This window comes from Podarcis bocagei (genome assembly GCF_964188305.1).
Source record: "Podarcis bocagei genome assembly, chromosome: 7".
Lineage (NCBI taxonomy): Eukaryota > Metazoa > Chordata > Lepidosauria > Squamata > Lacertidae > Podarcis > Podarcis bocagei.
Window position 1 is genome coordinate 48,636,819 of NC_138132.1, and position 23,489 is coordinate 48,660,307.

The following is a 23,489-nucleotide window of genomic DNA, read 5'->3' on the forward strand; positions in this document are numbered from 1 at the left end:
CACTGCCCCAGTGCAGCTGTGCCACTGCCACTGCGTGTCCATAAAATGGACCGATTCTTCCTATAGAGGGTGCATCCTCACCCAAGCCTGCCTCAGTGGAGGAGCTGGCTGTTGCACAAGCCTTCCATCACCCCCATCCCGCAAGTAGAATGGGGAAGTGCACCTTGGGCTTTAGGAAGGATTGCCTGGAGCACGGCAGATCCCACGCTAGCCAAGCACTTACTTTGCACCTTTGCTTTCAGCAGCTGCAACATCCCTGTCAGTGAAAGGGATTTTTTAAAAAAATCAGCTGGGAAATTGCACCTAGGGAGGCTTCTTCTTTCCAGATCCCCCTGGTACACAGCTGCTAGTTTTAGAGGCACACATGGAGACAGAGGGAGGTCACTCCCACAAAAGCAGTCCATGGCATATTCAGGCAGCAATGAAGAGATGAGTCCGTAACCTGAACTTTTCCTCTTGTGCATTCCTGCAAACAATACTAAGGTGTGAAAGCCAGTGCCCTGCCAGCCTCCCACTCATCTTTTCGAAAAATGCACTATGCTTATGCACCAGGGTTTTTCCATAAACATTGCCAAAGCCACTGCACTAGTAAAGGACTTTAGTATCTGTTTTACACACTTTGGATCATAAATGAAGGGAGACAGCAGCCTGTAAAACTTTGACTTGCCCTCCTTGACTGAGACGGAGAAGGAAGAAGCTGCCAAGACAGTGCCACCCCCTGGACTGACTGCAGGTAGGAAGGCAGGCAGGCAGGGGCTCACAGGCAGGGGATCAAACTCCGTTTGGTGGGCCATTTGCTCTAATGGATCAATCTCCATTGCCAGCACACAGTTTAGGATCTATAATGTCACTGAGTTCCAATCAGGACTCTAAAACCTATTGGGTGCTCCTTTTAATAGGTTGCACCTCCAGCTAAGCGTTGTGTGACAATGTTCTGCGATACAGTCACATACACCTTGCCCACAAGGCATTTCCCGCACCTCCACAGCGAGCAAAGCTGTTCTCTGTTGAATAACCTATTTTTGAAAGATTTAAATCTAGGCCCTCTGACCTCTTGAAAACCACTTCATGCTTTCGTGCAGACAGCCACGGCTGCAGTTTCCTTTCAGGGCCGAGCCCTCCTATTTTGAGCTTCAGAGACTGTGAGCCCCAAACCAGAGAAAGCTGAGTCATGCTCATGGCTCATCCCAATTAGAGCCCTACTGGGCTCTGGCTCTGGCTGCTGCCCAGGGATGTCACCATGCTGATACCAGGCCTGAAGAGAACCCACAACCAGGCCCACCATAAGGCAGCTGCATAATGTTCACTTACTTCCACGTACGCCATTGGGCTTCTCATGCAGGGGTTCCTCTGCAGAGTACTTCAGAAAAGCAGCTGCTGGTGTGGCCTGAAGAGTGCAGCTCACTTGCTTTAAAAGGGAGACAGGGAATCTATGGTCCTCTAGATGTTGCTGGACTACAGGTCTCATAATCCCTGACCATGGGCCATAATAGCTGGGGCTGATGGGAGCTGGAGTCCAACAACAACATGAGGGCCACAGGTTGGGCCATCCATTCACTGGGCTTTTTTAAATCCCAGTCACGACCTCCAAAGCATCACACAAGAGGAACCACCTGCTTTCTCAATGGCAAGCAGAGAAACCGATTCCTCTGGTTTGTGCACAGTCATTGCAAAGCTTCAATCACTCACAGCAGTTACCAAAAAAAACTCCATAAAGATAATTCCCTTTATTATTAATAATAATAATAATAATATTAAGGCCTCTGTGCCGGAGGCAGTACCACAGTGAACATGTTACAGTAGAAGCACCTGAGCAGGAAGGAATTCAAGGAGTCTGGGAAGTCCTTTACAGGAGATACTGAATGTGGAATTTTTTCCTATGATAGTGGGCAGCTACAGTGCTGCAAGATTGATGAATAACACAGACAGGTAAGGGGGTAGGAGGCTAGGAAATAGCCGCTCCAGTGCAATTGGACTCAGTGTTTCTAAAGAGGCATAGTGCTGTGAAAATACATATATATGTGTATGTGTGTGTGTATGACATCTAGAAAATTTCACAAGAAAACCAAATTCACATTTACTTACAAAATGACTTAACAGAAGAACAAAGGAATTGGCTGCCCATGGGAATGCCACCTGAGTGTCAGCTTCCTGGCCTTAGCCAACCTGTGGGGAAACTTTGGCTCTCCACATGTTGCTGAACTACAGCTTCCCATCATCCCTGCCATTGGCGATGAATGCTGGGGCTCATGGGATATGTAGTTCAGCAACATCTGGAGGGCCAAAATTTCCCCACCATGGGACTTTAGTGTCTGCATAGGTATCTCCCTTTACCCCACCGCCGCTGGGAGGCTAGCAAAAGAAAAAGAAAGAAAAAAGTATGTGGAATGGTAAGAAGCGCAAAATAAGAAGTTACTTAAAGCTGCTTAATTTGCATGATTGACATTGGCCATTGAATCCATCTTTTGTTAGTGCATAATTGAGGGAGATAGTTCAAAAGCAACAGATACATACACACACCCCTGGCTTAACAAGTACCATGTCACATCTTGAAAATATTTTCAAGAAAACTTTGGATGCATTTTAAGAGCTTTTCTCTGAAACAGGCACTGATTCAAGAGCCTATGAAGAAAGGAAGCATTCTGGAAAGAGGGGATAAAGAAAGAAGAAACACCTCTCTCCATATGTTCCTCCCTTGCTACAGCTATGGGGAAAAGGTCCCTGAAAAGATAGTTATGCTACAGTTTTAGGCAGAGTGCCTCACCCTGTCACAGCTCTCCTGTTGCTCAGGCAGGTGACAAAACATACCTGATGCTGTTCTCATAGAGCAAGGGAGCCAGTTTTGTAAAGTGCTTGTTTCTGCCTTTCAAAATGTGGCAAAGAGAGATCCTGTAGGCAGTATTTAGCTAAACAGAACTAGGAAAGAGGTGGCATTGCCACTCTCTGTGGAAGGAGTCAAAGTTTCTTAAGGTGGGAGATCTATTTATATATTCCTCAGAAAAGCGAGGGAGGGGAGGACTCTGTCCTCCCCCGATCATATTTCCCCAACTCCTTTAATTCTGCATAATATAGGTCATCTGCATAATTGAGGCAACCTCACTGTATAACAAGGCTAAATGTGAAATACAATCCATTGGTAAAGCAGCAGTTTTGCTGACAGAATCAACGTCTCTGTGCGGTGGATTATCATCACATGGGAAAGTCTAAAATGGGATATCTAAAAATACAAGCCAGGATCCACAGAAGGCAAGCCTCTCTCTTCTTTCTTTTAAAGCAACTTTCTAGCACTCATTGTTGCAGGTGTTGGCTATAAAGACAAGAGAGCCCCGTGGGTGGGAATCAGTGGCTCATCCCCATTTCCCTTTCATAGTGTTCAGTTTTCAATCTTTAAGACCTGTTTCGTCCTCCAATACATTCCCAAGTCCCTGGCAAAACAATCTGGAGGAAATTATTCAAAATTCTGAGAGGTCTCAAATGCTGTAGCTGGAAGAAAGCAAGTTAGGTCAGGCTGCATTAAGCTTAGTGTGTGTGTTTTCAGTTTCAGCATCATGGGAAACAATGGTTACAGCAAACATGACATGGGGAAGTGAACTAGTACCTAAGCAGGGGTTGGGGGGAGGGAAAATCTGCAGCGTGTTCCTGATCTGGTTTGGAGGATCATCCAAAACGAGCCAGCGGCTATGAGAAGCAGAGCATGCTAGGAAGAGGTAGCCTTTACTGTTCTATATGGGTGAAATCATAGCAGAAGTTTAAGTTGCTGGGGGGCTTTGGGATGGCTGGTGGAGCATCTGGGATGGGGATGTTCTCCAGATCCAGCAACCGCAGTTTGAGCTCCATAGACAGCAAGATGTCCAGGTCACTCTGCGTCCGTTCGCTCGCCATCTCTCGGCCCAGGAGCACGTTCAACCCATCGGTCCATAAGCAGAACTGAAGAACAAGGAAAGGGGGGTTTGCTCGTCCCATCATCCATTAACTCCTAAGCTCCAGCCTGTGCGCTGAAGGAGGGGTTCACACAAGCACTTTCTGACAGGAAGCTGGTGTGATCCAGCAGAGCACTAATATTTTCACTGTGTTATTTTCACGTTGCTGCAAAAGGGCAAAGCAAGGATCAGAGGGTTGTAGCCAATGCTAGCCCTTCTCGGAGTAAACCCATGGGTATGACTGGCTTAGGTTCATTCACTTTAATGGGCATACTCTGAGTAAAGCTTAGTTGGAGGCAACCCACTGAGTTAACGGATATGTTTAACACACCGTAGACCACTTCAGAATTAATGCTGTCTGGCTGTCATGGAGAGGAGCTAGGTAGATGGGAGAGGAAGTGGAAAGGGATAGTGCATAGATCACGGCTGAGTGGAACTGTGAACAAGAGCACTTCATGCATCAGCATGTTCTTGCAGGTTCCACTTGAACCCTGCTCTATTGCAGAGAGAGACAAATACTCCATTCTGTTAAGATACAGGAGATCCTCTGCAGCACGTAGCTACTCACCTCATAGCGCGTAGGAGCAATGAAATTCAAATGTTCCCCAACATCATAGCTGATGGAAAAGGCAAGGTCTAGGAGGTCCTGCAGGGAGGAAAGTGGGAAGAGATGCCAGGCGTTTTCAATGATGCGGTTCCATCAGACCTTGGGGCAGAAGTCCAGGTCCCCACTCAGCAGAATTACTTACTAAATTTCTATTCTGGCTTTCCAACCAAAGGAGCCCAAGACAAGAAGACAGACATCAAACTTCAAAAAGTTAACACAATGCAGTTTTATAAGTTAAAATAAAAACAGCTTTAAAACATTTCAAAACAATTTGAAAACCATCAGAAACCCATAGGCCACTTGAAAATTTCTGAGGGTCTTGGACCATTTTTCTGCCTAGTGTAGCAACTATAATGCACTATGCTAGATGCTGTATGTTTTTCAATGTATTGTTACTGCTATTTTATTTTATTGTATTTTATTATATTATATTACAATTTGAACTCCATTAAAAAATCAGTATGAGTATTTAATGCTAACAGGCCTGAATGAAGCTGGTGAATGAAGCTGGTGGAGCACTGATGCTTTTCTGTTCAGGTCCTGCTTGTGGGTTTGCCACAGGCATCTGGCTGGTCACTGTGAGAACAGGATGCTGGCTAGATGGGCCACTGGCCTGATCCAGCAGGACTCTTAAGTAACAGTAGGGGGGAGAAGGTAGCTTGCATACATGTGCACAATTCCCCTATTTATATATGTGAGAGGAAAAGAAGAACAGAATGCAAACTGACCTTGTTCTGTTTGCCAGAGCTCTTCTCCTTGGTTTGTGGGCATTCCCGGCCAGTAAGCAATGCTTTCATATCTGCCACAGGAACTTTGGGCAAAGAAGCACACACAGTTTAATACACCACCAGGCAACAAGGACAGATGTGCAGAGCTCAAACCAGGAGAACCACAGGATTCGGGAGCAGGGATAAGAATGTGCCCAATCCATACCCTCCCACGTGAGTTTCTTCAAGCCAAGGGTGCAGCAGTGGTGGTGCTCCAGTCATCGTTGGACTCCAGTTCCCATCAGCTCCAGCCAGCATGGCCAGGAATGATAGGAAATGGAGTCCAGCAACATCTGGAGAGCCACAAGTCCCCCACCCCTGGTTTGCAGGCACCTGGATGAGCACTTGGGGAGGATGCTTGACTAGATGGATCTTGGCAGGATGTCCTTGACCAGATGCCCCAAGCGAAGACTTGTTCCTCCTCTGGGAGGGTGGCAGCCTCTCCTTCCACCTCCAGGAGGGCTGCTTTTATATAATCCTTTAAGATCAACCTCAATGAGACCCTGCGTATGGGCCCACTATCAAGATGTATTAGGTTGATGGGCACTTTCAGATAAATGAACTATCATCTCAGCCCTTATATACTCAATTGAGCACTGTGCTCTGCAGGTGAGGTCCTTCTGCAGTTGCCATCTGATCAGGGAGTCTATTCCACACAATATAGGAATCGGACCTTTAGTGTTGTATCACCTGCCCTTTGGAATCCCTCCCGCCTTTGAATATTAGACAGGAATCTACTGAAGACCTCGTTCAACCAGGCTTTTAAGTTGAGATGTTTCCTAGCCTGCATCTGTATTGGAATTGTTTTTATGATGTTTTTATCTCTTCATGTTTGCTGCCCTTTGGTAGCAAGGGCAGGATATAAATGGAAGGAAGGAAGGAAGGAAGGAAGGAAGGAAGGAAGGAAGGAAGGAAGGAAGGGTCAAAGGTCTTTTCAGTGGTGGCCCCATATTTCTGAGATACCCACTTTAGGGATTCTCGGTTCTCATTCTTGCTTTGGTGGCTTCCCACCTTTGGTCTTGTGAGTGGCACAACAGAGGAAGCAAAGCAGCCTTGGAAGCCATAGTGGGAGCAGGAATATTGAAGGTCAGATGTGACACATGGGACAGGTCTGCATACCTTTCTCTGGCAGGCTCTCAATTGGCAGACTTTCTATGCCCTCTTCAACATCTCCGTAGTGCAGAAATTTGTGGTTGGGAGAAAGGCGGCAGAACCAGAGCTTATCTAGCAAAGAGAAAACAAGTCACAGCATGGAGATTATGGGTGCAAGAGCCCTTCCTGCAATAGATCCAGTATGAGCTCCTTGCCTTCCAACTTCCTGACTCACTTGTTTCCTAGTAGACTCCTCTCCCATCAGAAGCCCAAGATACACAAGCTCCAGCTGCCCTTGCAATCCCTCAGTGGAGAACATGGCCTTCAGCCACTTACCCTGTCTCCGCCGGCTGCTAATTTTGCGGAAGAGCGTCCCTTCGCAGAGGTGGAGGAGTCTCTGCTGTTGGATCAGCTTGAGAAGCTCAGGTTTCAGGCGCTCTCTCAATTCCCTGGGCAAAAGCACAGTGGAAGGAAGAGTAACACTGCCTAATATCACAAGGCCCCATGACCTTTCAACAGTCCTCCAGCCTCATCCTTACTGCTGGAACGAGAACATTCTCTCTGTTCTGGCATTCCCAGAGAGCAGAACATCCTCCCATTCTGTTCCAGCACTGAACTGCAGGCAAAGCAGATCTCTCCCATTGAGCTATGGCCCTTCCCCTAAAGGCTGATGGGAGTTGTTGGACTACAACACCCATCAGCCCCTACTAGCACAGCCAATGGTTAAGGATGGTGGGGATTGTGATCCACAACTTCTGGAGAGTCACAGTTTCTCCACCCTTTGATTTAGGGCTGTAAGAATTAGAATCACAAAGCCTGTAAGCCACATAGTCCAACATCCCTCTTGAGCAGGAATTCCAAAGCTAGAGCAGAGATTGATATCTTGAGGTATCTCTTCAGGCACCAGATATACTAAAAGTATTGATACAAGGCACAAACATATAGCAAAGCCTCCTTACTCACAGGACGGGCGCAGCTAGGATCTCCTCCTGGTGCATCCGCTCCGTCTGCCGAAGACGCAGGATCTCGCTGTAGTTTAGGCTATTCACTCGACTCTTGAAGAGCTCCAGCGAAGTGGGCCTTAGGGTGAGGATTCTGGTGATCTGCTCCCGAACCACCTGCATCACCTGCAGGGCCAGAGATTCATGCAATGGGTAAACAAATGGATATGATGCCCTATCCCCATCACCACCAAATTCCTCTCTCCCCTAAACTCTTGAAAGCCCCCTCAAGCATGTTCATACAGCAAGTGCTCAAATTACAAAAGAAAGGCTGGGGGAGACGTAAACAGAATAAAGACACCACTTTTGTTCCCCGACTCCCATCTTGTTTGCTACAAAAATCATGTCAAATGTATCAATGTGCACAACTGCTGTGGCATTGTGAGTGGTTTTCGGCACATTTATGTGGAAAATCAGCATATAAATTGAAATAAATGAATAGTAGCCATCTAAAAACTATAGATAAGGAAGCCAGCCCCTCTCTGGCCTCCATGTAAGCACAGCACAGGATGGAGTATTTCAATTCAGTATCCAATAGCTCAAGACCAATATTTTGTCCTGGTTAACAGTCACCTATGAAAACTAAAACTGAAAATTTTTTTAATGGGATTTTAAAATTTAGGTATGTATCTGATAGAGCAGGATATACTTAATTCATTTTTGTTGTTGTTTGGTCAATTACTGGATTTTATGTAAGATTAAAAAAATGGTATTCTAGTTCAATTAGTTTTGGTTTTCATCTTATTTATCATAGAGTGCCAATGGGTATGCGTGGGACTGACGATGAAGCTTATTGGGTGACAGAAAGCCAGTTGCTCTCTATCAACCTAACTTGCCTCATAGAGTTGTTGTGAGGAAGATAAAATGGGTACATGGGAGAATAAAATGGGTATTCACCTATACATATCAATTAGCACATGCACATTTGCATCCTGAGCCTGTGCCCCAAAGTCCCTGCTGCTAGGCCTCACCTTGTCAAAGTCTTCCTGTGTCGCACGCATCTCCTTCCAGGTCTTGTTCAACAGCTGGATGCAGATGCAGAAGAGTTCCTCAAAAAAGCTTTCTTGGCCAAAAAACATGGGATAGAAGGCCTGGGCTGTCTCAGAGCCTGTCATAAAAGAGAAACACAATCCCTGGGTCTGTTTTTTAAAATCATCTCCTCCTCTCTCCTTTCTGCTCCTCCAAATTCGATAACCATCCAAGAACTTCCATGGAGAGCTTCTCTCCCCATAATATCATCTTCCCATTTCTCTCAGAGGTCTCGCAGAACAGGATGTGAGTGTCCTAAAGCAGAGCTTTCCTTTTCATGTTGGTGACACACTTTTTAGACCATGCATCATTTCGTGATACAGTAATTCAGTTTTACTAACAAACTGGAGATTGAACTAACCCCTTTCCAGCCCTGGAAGGAGCACGGGAAGCACATACACTGCAGCTGACACACTAACATGTTGCGACACACAGTTTGGAAAGCTCTGTCCTAAAGCATGGTTGGAGAGCCTGGTGCTCTCCAGATACTGCTGAACTCCAACTCCCATCAGCCCTCGCCAGTGTGGCCCAATGGTCAGGGATGATAGGAGCTGGAGTCTGACAACATCTGAAAGGCCAGAAGTTCCTCACTGCTTCCCTAAGGGCTGTGGGGGGTAGGGGAGGAGAGCTCCCTCTGTCTTCCCAGAGCACCATATTTTTAAATGCCTACGTTCATTCTCTGCAGCTGGACACCACTATAAATTCCTTTTCTATCCAGGGGGACTTGTTGGTCACAGCTATGCAACTTGGTTGCCCCTCCCCTCCCATTTTTTAGGCCTTGATTTTTCCTTTTGTTGTTTCCTTCTCAGCTCTTCCACAGCACATATGGGGGAGGTGCGGCAGACTTTAGACTTGTGGGATCTACTTTGTTTTTTTACTGTAACTCTAGGACCCACCAACCAGAACCAGGGCAAAATACTGTCTCAGGTTGGTGGACATAGGCTAAGAACAAAGGAACAGGACACACCTCCAAGTCCAGAAATATGTGACTAGAACCAGAACCACACTCACACATCCTTCCACACAAATTCACTCATTTTTCCCACACCATATTCTTTTTCAGCAATCTAGTTTAGGAAGAGAAAGCACTTTATAAAGGGCTGTTAGACAACTGTAAATCAGAAAGCCATGCCAATTTGCCACAAAATGCTCCAAATACTACATGCAGATGCCAATCTACCTCCTGTCTATGGTACCAGCCCTACAGCAGTGGAGAAACATTTTCCTATGGAAAGCTGTGAATGCACTGGAACTGGGAGAAAGAAACCTCACTCCCAGCCCTGCCGGCTCATAAAGAAGGCCTCAATGGCAGTGTGTGAATGCCGGCAGAGGGACCAGAGTCACAAGGCACCCGGGGTTCAGAGAGAGAAGGGAAGTACTAATACTCACAAGGCTCCCCCACATGAAGGATCTCACAGAGCATGAAGCAGAGCTGGATGCTACTCCGGGCAAATGGGCACTCGTGCTTATCTTCTCGGCTGCTGTTCTCAAGAATGAACTGAGAGGAAAAGGAAGAATGTCACAACCTCATCAGGCCTGCAAGAGTCTGAAAAGCAAGCTCAGGGAGGCAGTATTTAATATAATATAATATAATATAATATAATATAATATAATATAATATAATATAATATAATAAGTTGGAGAACAGTGTCATGAAATTCAGATACAGATAGGTAGCCGTGTTGGTCTGCCATAGTCAAAATAAAAAAATTCCTTCCTGTAGCACCTTAAAGACCAACTAAGTTAGTTCTTGGTATAAGCTTTCGTGTGCATGCACACTTCTTCAGATACATGGCAGATGAAATTCAGAGAAGTGCAAATTTGGAAGGATAGCTGTGCTTCAGTTTGCCTATTGTTTTAGAAAGTGCAAATCCGGTATGTTTCTGTTAAGTTCTGAACCAAACTGGATTTATTCCCCATCAAAGAGGAAAGCCCACCAGAGGGACACTCTGCCCAGGGTGGGGGCATCTCAATCCTGGAGCCAGCCCCATCCCAAGCACATGGCTGCTACTGATTCCTGAAGTTCTGCTATAAGTTGGGGGGGAGGAAAAGACCAGCATCACAAAGCAAACAAGCTCTTCCATTACCCTGCTGTAGGCACTTGGGAAGTGCCTGGAGAAATAGACCATGCTGTCTAGAGCAAGGAGCCCTGGAGGGCTGCGCTGCAAATCCAGGGCAGGGTTAGTGTTATTCTGGAAAAGAAAGACATAATACAATATTAGGGCTGCTTAGATTGGAGGGGAGGAGACACACACAACACAACACAACACAACACAAAAGACACAATAAAGAGGTAGTGTCTCAAAATGCTGAGGGGCAGAGGGCTTGCCTTCACTGCCAGGCCCTGACAAGCTGAGTTAGAGATGAGTAGCAGTACTACAAGTCTGGCTGGGCCTAGCCACCATGGCAGAAAATAAAATGCCAGCATGACCCAGCTGCCCAGGGTTGTCTGAAGAGCTGGGCCAAATATTTATAAAAGCAGGGGCCGCGGAGGGCAATGAAGGTGTCAGCAGTCCCAGCCAAGGTGGAAGCCAAGAAGGTTTCTGAAGAGTCTGACGAAGACATGAAATTTGGTCTCTTTGACTGGATTGCTGGGTCAGCGGTGGGCCCTGCTTTGGTTCTGGAACCCTAGCAGCTGTTAGGTGCCAACACAGGCGATGCCACCCTCTCAACAAAACTTGCCCTGAGGGTACTTTGAATACTTGCTGTGCTCTCTTCTTGTGGCATATAATCTATACTGAGCACAGAGGCCCAATGTGACCCTCTGGGCCTCTCTGTCAGGACATCTGAACTGTCACCCATCACCCAGGCCACAGCCCTTCCCTGGCCCTCCTTGAGCCCTTTTGCCAAGATGAACTGTGTTTCTGAACTGTGACAATGCCTCCTGCTTGCCTCAAAGGAGTGTCTAGAAACCTCTGATTTCCAGTGGCGTAGCGTGGGTTGTCAGCACCCAGGGCAAGGCAAGTAATTTGCGCCCCCTAACCCGTGGATTTGCGCCCCCTAACCCTAACCCCCAGATGTTGCGCCCGGTGCGGCCGGCCCCCCCTGCACCCCCCACGCTACGCCACTGCTGATTTCTGCAAAGCTGGCGTGTAGTCAGCTGTCCTGAAGTAAGAGCCACAGCTACTGCCCTCCTGTACATATTTACCTCTGGCCCCGTCAACCCCTGGCATGAGGCCCCCAGAAGGTTCCCCACGAGGGAATGCAACCCTTGAGCTAAAAAGGGTCTTCCACCCCAGTCTATGAGGAACTTACCGCAAAGCCCAGCTTCCGGAACTCCTTGGCACAAAGGGAGTGCCGGCGCTCGGTGTTAGAGCTGCTGGCATAGGATTCGTTCTCGGAGACAAAGGCCGCATGGCGCAGGGACTGGAGGAGCTCCCTCTGATCCTGCACAGAGAATATCAGTGGGGTTTGCCTTATGAGCTGGAGAGGCTGGGGAATGAGCCTGGCACCTTCTGCAAGCTTGCATTTAAACACTGGCCTGGCAGACATAGGTGACAGAGGCATACAGGAGAACGGAGCTCTCTACCCCTTCTCAGCCAGCCCCCAAAAGGGTTACAATTTCTGTGGGACTTATTTACAAGGTGCTAAAACTCCACTGCACTGAGAGTTGAACTGTTTGTGTGACAATGAAGGTGTAGTTCTGCTGTGGAACAGTTTTTCCCTCCCACAAATTTCCAATCTGGGGTGGGCGTTGGGGGTGGGGGAGGTGGCTAGTGGGAAGGTGCTGGAGTGCTGATCCAGGTTTGCACAACCAACATGTTTTCAGCAGGCAACAAAATATCAGAACTGACAGATTTCAACAGGAAGAGTGTTCTAAAGTTCTGGGGTTGCTAAGCTAAAAGTCATGGAAAAGGCATGGAAAACTAAACTAAATACGTGGTAACTGTGGGGCCAGTCAGGAGGGCTTCTCCAGATGATTGCAGCAATCTGGGACCAATGATCCGAGGCCATCAAACTTTGGGGCAATACAATGAAGTTGAGAGGCAAGCCACGAAAGTGAGGAAAAGGGAGCAGACCTGTAAATAGGGGTCCATAGGGGTCCTCATCTTCTGCTCCAGAAGGTTCAGCGTGAGAGACTGCAGTACATAGAGGTAGTGGGCCATCTCATCCCCAATGGGCTCAGAGGCATGGATGATGTTCTAAGGACGGAGAACAGCAGAGTCACCTGCACTGTCCACCTCCCTCCCTCCCACCTCCACCCCTTATCCCCTGATGCAATATTCCAATTCCTCACAGCAGAGCTCAGTGGGGACAAGGGGTACCATCCACCAAGGCGAAATGGGCAGAAGAGAACCACAGAAGAAGGGGAGAAAGCTAGAGTGAGGACCCAGAGAAATCAGGTCAGTCAGTCAAAATGTAAGAGCGGGGATGGGAAGCCTCAGGCCTAGGGGCCTCTCTATCCAGCCCTTAGAACTCTCCCGGGCTTTCCCAGCTGCACCATCACCGGCCCAGCTCCTAACCCTCCTTATCTGGCTGAACTATGTCTTCAAGCTCTTGCTTGCCTGGGGTGGGGGCTAGAGAGGGGTGTGCATAGAAAGCAGCCTGTTGTACAAAGGTAACAATTCCTGTTTGTTGCCCCACCCACTTTTGCCTCTGGCCCTGCCCACCACTGGCACGCGGCCCCTGGGAGGTTGCAGCCCTCAGGCCAAAAAAGCTTCTCCATCCCCATGCCTGAGGAGTGGGCACACAGGTGAGAAAGCACAATGCTTACGACGAGGAAATCTATGCCACACCCCCCACCGCAGGCCACTTGCATGCTTTCACCTTGTGGATAAATTGCCGGAGGTTCTTCCTCCCCAGATACTCCATCATGCCCTGGAAGGAGAAAGGAGTCAGGGAGTCAGTTCCAAAACAAACCTCCCGCCCCACCTTTCTTTCAGCTATGTGCAAAGGTCCCCAGCACATCTGTGCAAGCATCCAAGTTCCAGTTTCTTGCATCAGGTGGCAAAGTTCCCCACCCACAGACTACTTGGCACCCTTGTCAATTCACAAGCTCCCCGTGCTTGCCCTAAGCAGGCTGCAGGACAAGGGTGGTGACTCATGGCCTGCTAGCCCTCTGCCAAGACCAGGCACCTCTTTGCTCTCCAGCCTGACACCAATGCAAAGAGGTTCTAAGAGGCTCAGGAAAGGAGGAGCTCTTTTTCCTGAACCTTGGAGACCTTCTTGGAATTGTGCTGCACCAAAGGGAGAAGAGGCCCTTTCCTCTCCTTTTTTCCATCTAACACCCGTGCTGGGCTAAGAAGAGAGGCTCCTTTCCTCCAAGACCAGTGATGCCACAGGGAAGTAAAATGATGTGGAAGGTGACATTGCCCCCCACTCTCTGCTGACCAGCAAAAGAACAACGGGCTGTCTCCGCCTGTCTGAATGTCTGTGTGCATCTACTGTATGTATGGGAAGTAGCATGTTTGTTGTGTGTGTGTATGCATGCCCAGATGAACAAATAAGTGAGCGAGCATCAGTCACTTTGGCCAAGCCCACCATGGGCATGCAAATCTCATGGGGCAATGGACAATCTTCAATGAGGCCCTTGGGTTTCAAAAGGTTAGTCACACCTGCTCTAACCGCCTCACCTCCCTCCCCACTAATGGTCCAGAATTTAGCACATCCACAATAGCTGTACACCTAGGAGAAAGCACACATGCACCGGCTAAAGGTCTGCTTCAGAGAGGCTGGGAATGAGGGTGTTACCTTTCCACCCCCAATATTTGTTGTCACCGCTAGAGGGGGCTCTACCATCTCCTACAGGAAGTGAATCTCCTACACCAACACCACTGGCTAAGGACTACCTGCTCCTCCTCTTGCCCTTCTGGGGCCAACAGATCTCCCTTACCCTCCTGTCGGGCTCTTTGGCATTGAGGAGCAGAGCAATAAGAAGAGCCATGGCTTTCAGCTGCAGCTGCTGGTTCGTTCTAGAGGAAAAGCAAAAGATTAGTATTGTTCGAATGCTGGAGGAGACTGGATCTCACCCGCAGCCCCTGTGTGCCGTACCAAAGGTCCCTCATGTATATTCATGCAAGACGCAGGTACGAAAACCTACAGATGAATGCTTGTCATACTGTTAACTAGGCACACAAGGACAGACTTCCTAAAGCTGCCTCTGGCAACCTGGCACCTTCCAGGTGTTCTGGACTCCCAGCTTCCATCATCCCCAGCCAGCACAGCTTGTATGGGAGTCCCAAACATCTGGAGGATAACCAGGTTGGGGAAGGCTGTGCTTAAAGAGCGGGCAATGGAGGCCTTGATGGGAAGAATGCTTTAATACCGACACCTGAGCAGTAAAACCGAGAAGAGTAGAAATAGAAGGAAAAAATGGCACCTGTAGGGAGGAAAACTAAATTGGCGGTGGTTTGCTTACACTTGCAAAAGGCCAATGAGACGATCCAGAGTCACTTGTTGCTTGACCAGCTCAAAGAGAGAATGGCTGGTTGGCACCATGTTCTCCAAGATGGCCAATGAAATCTGCTGGATTGAGGCATCCATCGGGACTATGTTGACATAGCTTACGATCTGCAGCCAAGGAACAGGAATGGACAGAATCATAAGTCTGGGAGGGGCCAAAGCCCCACCCTCACCTACGTTTTTCCTGGCATCTCCCACTGAATCCTGGAAACTGTACTTTTCCAAAGGTGAAGATAATTGATTTTATTTATTTATTTAGATCCCAATTATTTCCAGAACCAGGACTCAAGACAGCTGAGCTGATAAAATTTAAAACAAACACAAATTGTATGGTAGAATATCCTGGTAAGATTCACAGTTCCTAGGATGTATTGGAGCAGGGCCAACCCACTCCCCAAGGCAGCACCCCACCACCTCCACTGACAGAAACAATAGCAGCATCAGTGCTGACTTCCTATGAGATCTCATGAGATCTCAACGAAATCTCATGAGATCTCGCCAGAACCTGCCATCATCATCACCACCACTTTGCACCACGCAACCTAGATAAGGGATGCGTCAGTGTGAGTGGTGCAGCGGCAGGGCAAGGCAGCACTTCTCATTTCGTCTCGAGTGGAAAATGGGATGCACCACACTTGCACTGAAGGCACACTTTTCTTTAAAAAGGAAACATATCCTGTGTGGGGACTTGCATAGAGGTGCAATATAGCAGAACACCCTAGGTTCAGTCCTTAACATCAGAGCCAGCTCCAGGTGTGCACAGGCCCTTGGCTTGCCACCTCGACTACAGTTAAGGTTACTGTGAGTTATAGCTCTGTGAGTGGGGAACTACAGTCCCCAGGATTCTTTGGCAGACGTCATGTGCTTTAAATGTGTGTTGGATGTACTTTAAAAGTATGGTGTGGATATGCCCAAAGCCCTTGAGCTTGTTTCAAATGGGTTGCAAAAACAAGATGAACTGCCATTAACGGATAGGTAACCTTGCCTTTTTGATGAATGCCGGACTGAGAGTCTCCCAGGAAACGAAATCGTGCTCCATCAGCTCCACGAAGGCCTTCAGAGCATAGGCTAGAATCTCCCCTATACTGGAGCAACAGACAGCAAACAGGGTAAGAGAGCCCCAGAGAGGCCACCCAGGAGGACCAAAGTGCAGCTGGAACAGAGACACCCAGAAACGACAGGAAGGATGCATTAGAGACACCTAGAAAGGAAGAGAGAGGGGGAGAAAGAGAAAGGAAGACAAAGGAGAAAAAGAGAGAGAAGGAGAGCGAGAGGTGACGAGAAGGAAGTTCTGTATAAGCTCAAATTCCTAGAAAAGGCCAAGGGAGAACTTCAGAAACCACAAGCAGGAGGTGAAGAGTTCAGAAAACCTCAACTTCTGCCCCCAGAAACTCCAAATTTGGCAAATGGAATATTAAAGAAAATTTACTTCAAACATTAAAAAATTACTTGATTAATTCTGGAGCGTTTTTGGGTGAGAGTCAACCAAGTTTTACTAAGGATAGACGCAGTGCAATGAACAAACATGACTAGGTCCATTAATTTCAATAGATCTGCTGTGAGTACTATGTACAGTTGCTGCCTTATACCCCCTCCCTTACTATAGTTTCTCTCTCTCAACCTACCCTACCTCACAGGTTTTACTTACCGTATTTTTCGCCCTATAGGACGCACTTTTTCCCCTCCAAAAATGAAGGGGAAATCTGTGTGCGTCCTATGGGGCGAATGCAGGCTTTCACTGAAGCGTGGAGAGCGAGAGGGGTCGGTGCACACCGACCCCTCTCTCTCTCCAGGCTTCAGGAAGCTATCAGCAAGCCCGGGGAGCCCGCGGGAGTTCCCGCAGCCTAGGGAGCCCTGCGGGAATGAAAAAACCCAGATCTGGTGTTGGGAGCTGGTTCTGCAATGGGCAGTTACTATGGAATAGACACAGTTACAGATAGGTAGCCGTGTTGGTCTGCCATAGTCAAAATAAAAAAATAAAAAAAATCCTTCCAGTAGCACCTTAAAGACCAACTAAGTTAGTTCTTGGTATGAGCTTTCGTGTGCAAGCGCACTTCTTCAGATACACATGGAATAGACACACTGCCTTTAGCCACTTTTTATGGGAAATCCTGTGTCACAACTTAATCCTAACATGCTCCCCCTATCTTTTCCATGGTAGGCTTCCTTTTTTGTTTTTAACATAACTTCTCCAGGTGTAGATGGCCTATCACACAGCTATCTTGACTAGCTGCAGCCTGTACAGAGTTCTCTAGCCGGCTGTGTCTGTCAACTCTACGGCTTTAATCTTTCCTGTTTCCAAACTGCATCGTCTCCCTAGGTCTGTTCTTTTATTCCTCCATTGCCCCAAACTGCAGCTGGGTGGGGAGTTGGGGAATCCCGATTGCGAGTGCAGTTGAAGGAATGCTACTTTAACCCTTCCCCAAACACAATGATCCCAATGAAAATCCACCCCACCTCCTCCACCAAGCTACATTTGGGGTTGAAAAAAAGGACTTCCCAGTTGACTGTAAAATGCAACTTGGATTTCAGAAGTCTGAAAGCACAGCTGGATGCTGCTAAATCATCTACAGGTTTCTGGGTTACAAGATATAGTCCTTCTCAATACATGAGATCTGCCAGCTGCAAACCAAACCACCAACTGCTGAGAAGGATTCCCCTCAGCCTAGCTATAGAAATGGAGATATGACAGGCATGGGGAACCTGAGGCCCTAGGATTCCATCTCCTATCAGCCTCAGCCTGCATGGCCAATGTTCAGGGATGGATGGGGGTTGGAGTCCTAGAAAATCTGGAAGACCACAGGTCCCTCATCCATGTGTTATAAACTGGCAAATCCTTTATGAAGGTATTCCGCATAAAAGATCCTCAGAGTTGGCCAGAAAGAAGCATCAGCTGCAGCCAAAGTGAATAGGGAAAGCCCTGGCTCAGAGACAGCATCTGCTTTGCATGCAGAAGGTCCCAGGGGTCCTGGAGAGCCACTGCCAGTCAGTGAAGACAGTACTGAGTTAGTTGGACCAACAGTCTGACTTGGTACAAGGCAGCTTCCTATGTTCCCCTGTGAAGTTTGGGGGTCTCTGAAGCTTCCTCCCCCACCTGGGATACTCACTTGTTATCTTCTTCCACAATGAGGAAGAGCTGGTTGAGGCCGTTTCTGCTAATGAACTCCTGGGCAAAGGCGACGTCTCGGGAGAGGCCTGCCAGCTTCTTCAAAGACTCAGACTTCACGTCCACATTGTTGCTTTGAATCCCACCATGTAACTTTGCTGCCTCTTGGTCCTGCCAAGCAGAATTTTTGGCTTTTTAATTTTAGACAAATCCAAGCAGCAGACACATTTGGAATACCACGCACCATTCCAGGTCCCCCATCTCAGTGTGAAAAAAGAAGAAGAAAGAAAAACGGAGACGGCAAACTAATAAAGGGCTTTCCTTACAGAAGAGGCAAAAATATTTGTGGCCCTTGCTATTGTCTTGTTTTTATTGACTTGTGTTGAAGAACACAAGTCAATAAAAACAAGACAATAGCAAGGGCCACAAATATTTTTGCCTTTTGTCGCAGTTACATACTATATTTTGGTATTTCTAGGGCTGGATGTTTGTGGGGCTTTTATGCTGACCTTTAAATGTTTTATTGCATTCTGACCATGTTTTAATTCTAAATCTCATCGGGAGGAGTTTTCTTCTGTTATAATGGCAGTATAAAAATGTTTTTAAACAGAACAAATGAACAAAATAGATTTAGGAAAGGGTAAAAATCACACCTCAGGCAAGGAGGGGACATCTGAAAAATGCTTTAAAAAATCATGCAAGATAAAAGTAGATATGCAGAACAAGTGAGAACTGCAACAAAATGTTGAAGTATGAAACACTCCTGTTGAGTGTGCCAGCCAGACATCCATGCCCTACTCTACAGTATGTCGGTATAGTTCCCTTTCCACTTGCTCACACACCACCAACCAGCAATTCAGTCCATCAGCACTCTAGGGCTCAATCCTGACTTGCTTGCAGCTATTCCTCCTACAGATCTTTGGTCCTTCTACAAATCTAAGTGACACCTCCCTTGGGTGTGGGTGGCTGGATGGTGACACTTGGTTATTGTGTAAGCAACATCACTCACAGCCTGAACATCAGAAACAGATGGAAGTATTGCACTTCCTTCTTTATACCAGAGTTGGCGTAAAGGAGCAGTTAACCTTTTTCAGGTAAGGGCCACATGGATGCACGGTCAACCCTCTGAGAGCTGCCCATCAAAGTGGGCATGGCACAGTTATCTAGGGACCACAGTTATCTCATTGTGCATTTTTCATCTTAACAACTGCATAACTGAGCCTACCGGAGCGGTGGTCAGTTGCAGGATGCTCCCATTCTTAATCTCCCCGCGATTCTGGCAAAAACAAGAAAAGAAAATGGTTGCACAATCAAAATTTGGCACAGAATACAGGATCAAGCAGGGGGCAACCCCTAGGAAAGATCAATGATATAAGCCAAATGTACTCACCGATTCTGTGATGTACGCTTGCTGCCCATCCACATACTGCAGAGCGTAGCGCTCCGAATTATTCAAGTTCCACCTGTATTAGAGACCACCCGTCAGAGTTCTGCCACAGCAGGGCTCACAAAAGCATCTGCATCTCCAGCTCCAGCAACCAGCTCTAAAGGACATATTCCCATCCCACAAGGAGGCAAAATGCTTGTGATGGGCAGATAAATTTCTACAGTATTCAACATGGGGGACAGGAGGCAGAATGGCCTAAGCTTGTTTTGTTTTTTTAAGAACAGCAACACTGTTTGCTTTTTTGAATGTCAATAAAAATGGTCCCTGATTCTTTTTAATTTAAATACTTTTGAAAAGTGTAGTTGTCAATCACCATTTCAGGAGCCACCACAAAGAAGAGGGAACAACACCATTTCAGGAGCCACCTAGGACAAATGCAGGCATCACCAAAAACCTAAAAATGTAAGCTTCTTGCTTCAGACTTCATAAGAAGAGCCTTGCTGGGTCAGGCCAAGGACCCATCGGGTCCAGCATCCTGTTCTCGCGATGGCCAACCTGGTGCCTATGGGAAGCCCCCAAAAAGGGACCTGAGTGCCCCACTGCTCTCCTCACTTACGATTCCCAAGCCACTGACATCCAAAGGCATACTGTCTCTAACAACAAAGGTAGTACTGTTTTTACCTATATGCAAATTGATGAAAAGGTAGATTGATAGACTAATACTCAAACCATTAAACAGAGAACAGCCCTTTAAAAGAAAAAGAAAACTACTATTTATTCACACTTTTAAGAAGTGTTTAAGGCTTGTGTGAACTGCCCTAAAATGAATTCAATCCTATGCAAAAATCAGTTGAATTCTGAAGCTTCCATAAATCATACACATGAAAAATCATTGTGCAATTTTGTAAAGCATATGTTTTGCTCCGTTTATTCTGCAGTGTTTATACATATATTCTGATTTTGCTAATCATGAACAAAGCCAAAGAGCTTTGTAAAGCACCACTCCCGGTATGGTAGCAAAAATTACCTGTCTTGTGGCACCTTAGCAGATTTATTATGGTATACGTTTTGCAGACTAGAGTCCAAACTGAAAGGTTACTCCATCATAAGTTTGGCAGCCTTTAAGGAGCAACAAGATTCTATTTTGCTTACACAGGACACAGGACCATCATTGGACTCTGGAAATCTTATTCAGTTACCACTCCAGCAACAGACATCTAACCATGCTTTGTTCACAAACACACTTTCAAGCATATCTTTGCAACCATCTCTAGCACAATAAGTTATTTGAAAGTAAAAGGGAATGCCTGCAGCCAGAGACTGAGGAAGCCGAATTCTGCAGCAATGTCACATTTTGGGCTTAGAGAGAATTGTGGTGCATGTGCACACATGCAATCTTGGGCGTATCACAACAGAGTTGAAGATATTACTCATGCATAAAGCTGGAAAGAGTAAACAAAGTTAAAGCTCAACATGTTCACAGAAAACTATGGTAGATTTTTGCAGACATTTATGGAGTGTGGCTTTCTGGCTGGAAAAGGGCTGTGGAACAGTTGGCAGTTCACTCCTTGCCCTCTAAGCTGCTCTAATTCAAGGTGAAGGTGGAAAGCAAAGGCTACTCACGCATCGCAGACCTCTTTCACTACTGCTGACAGCGGCTTGGCCTGCAATTAAAAGCACACGGCACATGGAGACCAGATTCCGTAAGCGGGGGAAACAAAACCATTTCCATTCTAGATAAAATATGCCCAGAAGGATTCCATCTTGGACGTGGTCCTGCTTTGTAGAGCACTTAGGGTAACACTTAAGCCAGGAACCCCTTCCTAGGACAAAGCACAGGACGGTAAGGCAGCAAGGCATTCACCTGATTAAGCTCAATGAGCTGGGGGATGGCGCCCATCATCTGGACAGCAATTTTCACAACATCTTTGGAGGGTGGCATGGTGCTGCCTCACCTGCTCCCACCTGAGAAGAACACAGGAGTTAAGAAGGCCATTAGAGAAGTAGCCAGAAGAGGAATCCTCTGGAATCCCCTGCCACTGAGGAAGCCCACTTAGGAACCAGAAGCTTGTTTTGCGTATTAACTGCTGGGTTCTCAAAGCTTTGTAACAGGGGAGGGGAATTGCAGGCCCAGATCCACACCTTTCAGTCTGGCCCATGGGACTCTCCCCAGGCCACAAACCCTCACCGGTTTTGTTCACACCCTCCTTGAGTGTGTGAGCCAGCGCTTGGCTGAAATGTGTCCTTGAACTCTGATAATAGCTCTTGCTTGCTTGCCTGGATGGAGGATAGAGATGGGTGGGTTAATAGGTGTAGATACTAGCCTACTTCACAAAGGCAAAAATTCACATCAATTGCTCCGCCCACTTTTGCCTGTGGCAAAGGTGGCTTGGAAGGAAATGCATCCCTTGGACTGAAGGAAGTTTCCAACCCCTGGTTTATAACACCCAGGGCAGAACAAGGCAGATGTCCAGGGATCCACTGAGCACAACGGGAACACGAAGCTGCCTTAAAATGAGTTGGACTCTTGGTCCATCCAGCTTAGTATTGTCTACACTGATTGGTAGCAGCTCTCCAGTGTTTCAGGCAGGGGTCTCTCTCCCAGCCCCACCTGAGATGCCAAGGATTGAGCTTGGAACCTTCTGCATGCAAAGCAGATGCTCTACCATTGAGCTAAGGCCCTTTCCCAATGAACAAGAGGACCTCCAAACACAGCAAGGTTGTCTTCCCACATTTTAAACTTTGCACTTGCTCAGGCTCCAAAAAAAATACCCCAACTCCCAGGCTATCCCTTGATTCTCCCAGTGTTTTGACTCTGCACCATTCCTGATATAAGTGGGGGCAAAACGTTGCACCATTCACTGGCTACATATCAACAGCACTATAATCAGCTAATGGAACCCAGTTAGTCTGATGGCTATCAGCCTAGGACAATGCAAAGGTGGGATTTTTCACTGGGACCACCAGTGTTGTGGAATGCCCTTCTTGCTGAAATTTGAGAGGCCCAATCGGTGTTGGCATTCCACTGGATCCTGAAGACATGCCTCTTTCAACAAGTATTCCCCCTGAACTGAACTTGTGATTTAAGTGTTTTAACTGGAATGCTTTTATAATTGTTTCATTGTGTATTTTAATTAAGGATGTTTTAATGCTGCAACAGATTTGTCCTTGTGCATTTTAATCGTGTCCTGATCTTATACTTGTAAACCGCTCTGAGGCCATTGTTGCATATAAGCGGCATATAAATTAATAAGAAATAAACCATCATTGAATCCATCATTTTGTAGACATATCTGCAACACTTACCAGATAGCATGAAAACCGCTACAGCTTAATCTATGTCCTTAGATAGAGATCCTTACCTCAGGAGGAGGAGAAGAGAGAAAATATTCCTTGAAGGATAGTGGACAAAAATATATAACGAACATAGGGGCTAGTCCCTAAATACAACTTATTTGGAGCGGATATCATAAGGAGAAATAAATTACGAAATAGAACCAAATCACCCCTGACTCCGGAAACCAGTAATTAGCCTCTTAACCCTTTTTGTCCCAAAGTCAAAATTCCTCTCTCTGGAACTTTGAACACGACATGCAGCTACTCTGATCTGGAAGAATTTTGCAAAGCTTCCCCCGCACCGTCCCGCCGCCTGCAGATCCCCCAATTCTTCCCCCCCCCCCGTCCGTCGACCCCTGCGGGGGTACGATGGATCCTCCCCCCTGCTTCGCTTTCAGCCTCTGCCCTCCAAACTGTGGCTGCCTCCCTTCGTCCCCAAACGAGGGGTGGAGACATACCCGCCGCGGGAGAGTGGAAAGGGACGGCGGCCCGGATGAACCACGCCGCCCGCCTGCTCCGGGAAAAGAAGGCGCCCTGCAGAGAGCAGCCCCAGCCTGGCTCCTGCAAGGGACCGGCGCGCACCTCTGCAAGCAGGTGCCCTTGATGGGGTCCCCGGAGGACACGCCAAGGAAGGCTCGTCCGGGCGCTCGCCGTCTCCTTCGCCTCCTCCTCCCGCCTTGTCTTCCGATCTTCGCCGCCAGAACGCGCTGGCCCGGCCTCCTCCTGCTCAACTCTCGGTAGTTCCGGGGCGGTGGCTGGGCTCCCCCCCAACCACGGGTGCGGAGGAGGAAGGCGAGCGTCCCCGCCCCTGGGGAGGGCTAGGAAGTCCGGATCCCTCCAGC

General features: G+C 47.4%; 1 protein-coding gene across 1 annotated transcript; it reads right to left on the reverse strand.

The window, feature by feature from the left end:
- Positions 1–1,712: 1,712 nt before the first annotated feature.
- On the reverse strand, positions 1,713–22,045 carry ELMO3 (engulfment and cell motility 3). The gene is made up of 21 exons (XM_081202384.1): positions 21,500–22,045; positions 21,176–21,276; positions 20,935–20,975; positions 19,315–19,387; positions 19,150–19,200; positions 17,926–18,095; positions 15,804–15,903; positions 14,775–14,926; positions 14,250–14,328; positions 13,184–13,234; positions 12,436–12,558; positions 11,672–11,803; positions 10,504–10,608; positions 9,806–9,914; positions 8,359–8,495; positions 7,350–7,513; positions 6,723–6,835; positions 6,414–6,518; positions 5,256–5,338; positions 4,489–4,566; positions 1,713–3,927 (listed from the first exon to the last, which is right to left on the reverse strand). Exons 2-21 carry the CDS (start codon positions 21,251–21,253, stop codon positions 3,715–3,717), a joined length of 2,157 nt encoding a protein of 718 aa, XP_081058510.1. The 5' UTR covers positions 21,254–21,276; positions 21,500–22,045; the 3' UTR covers positions 1,713–3,714.
- Positions 22,046–23,489: the final 1,444 nt, after the last annotated feature.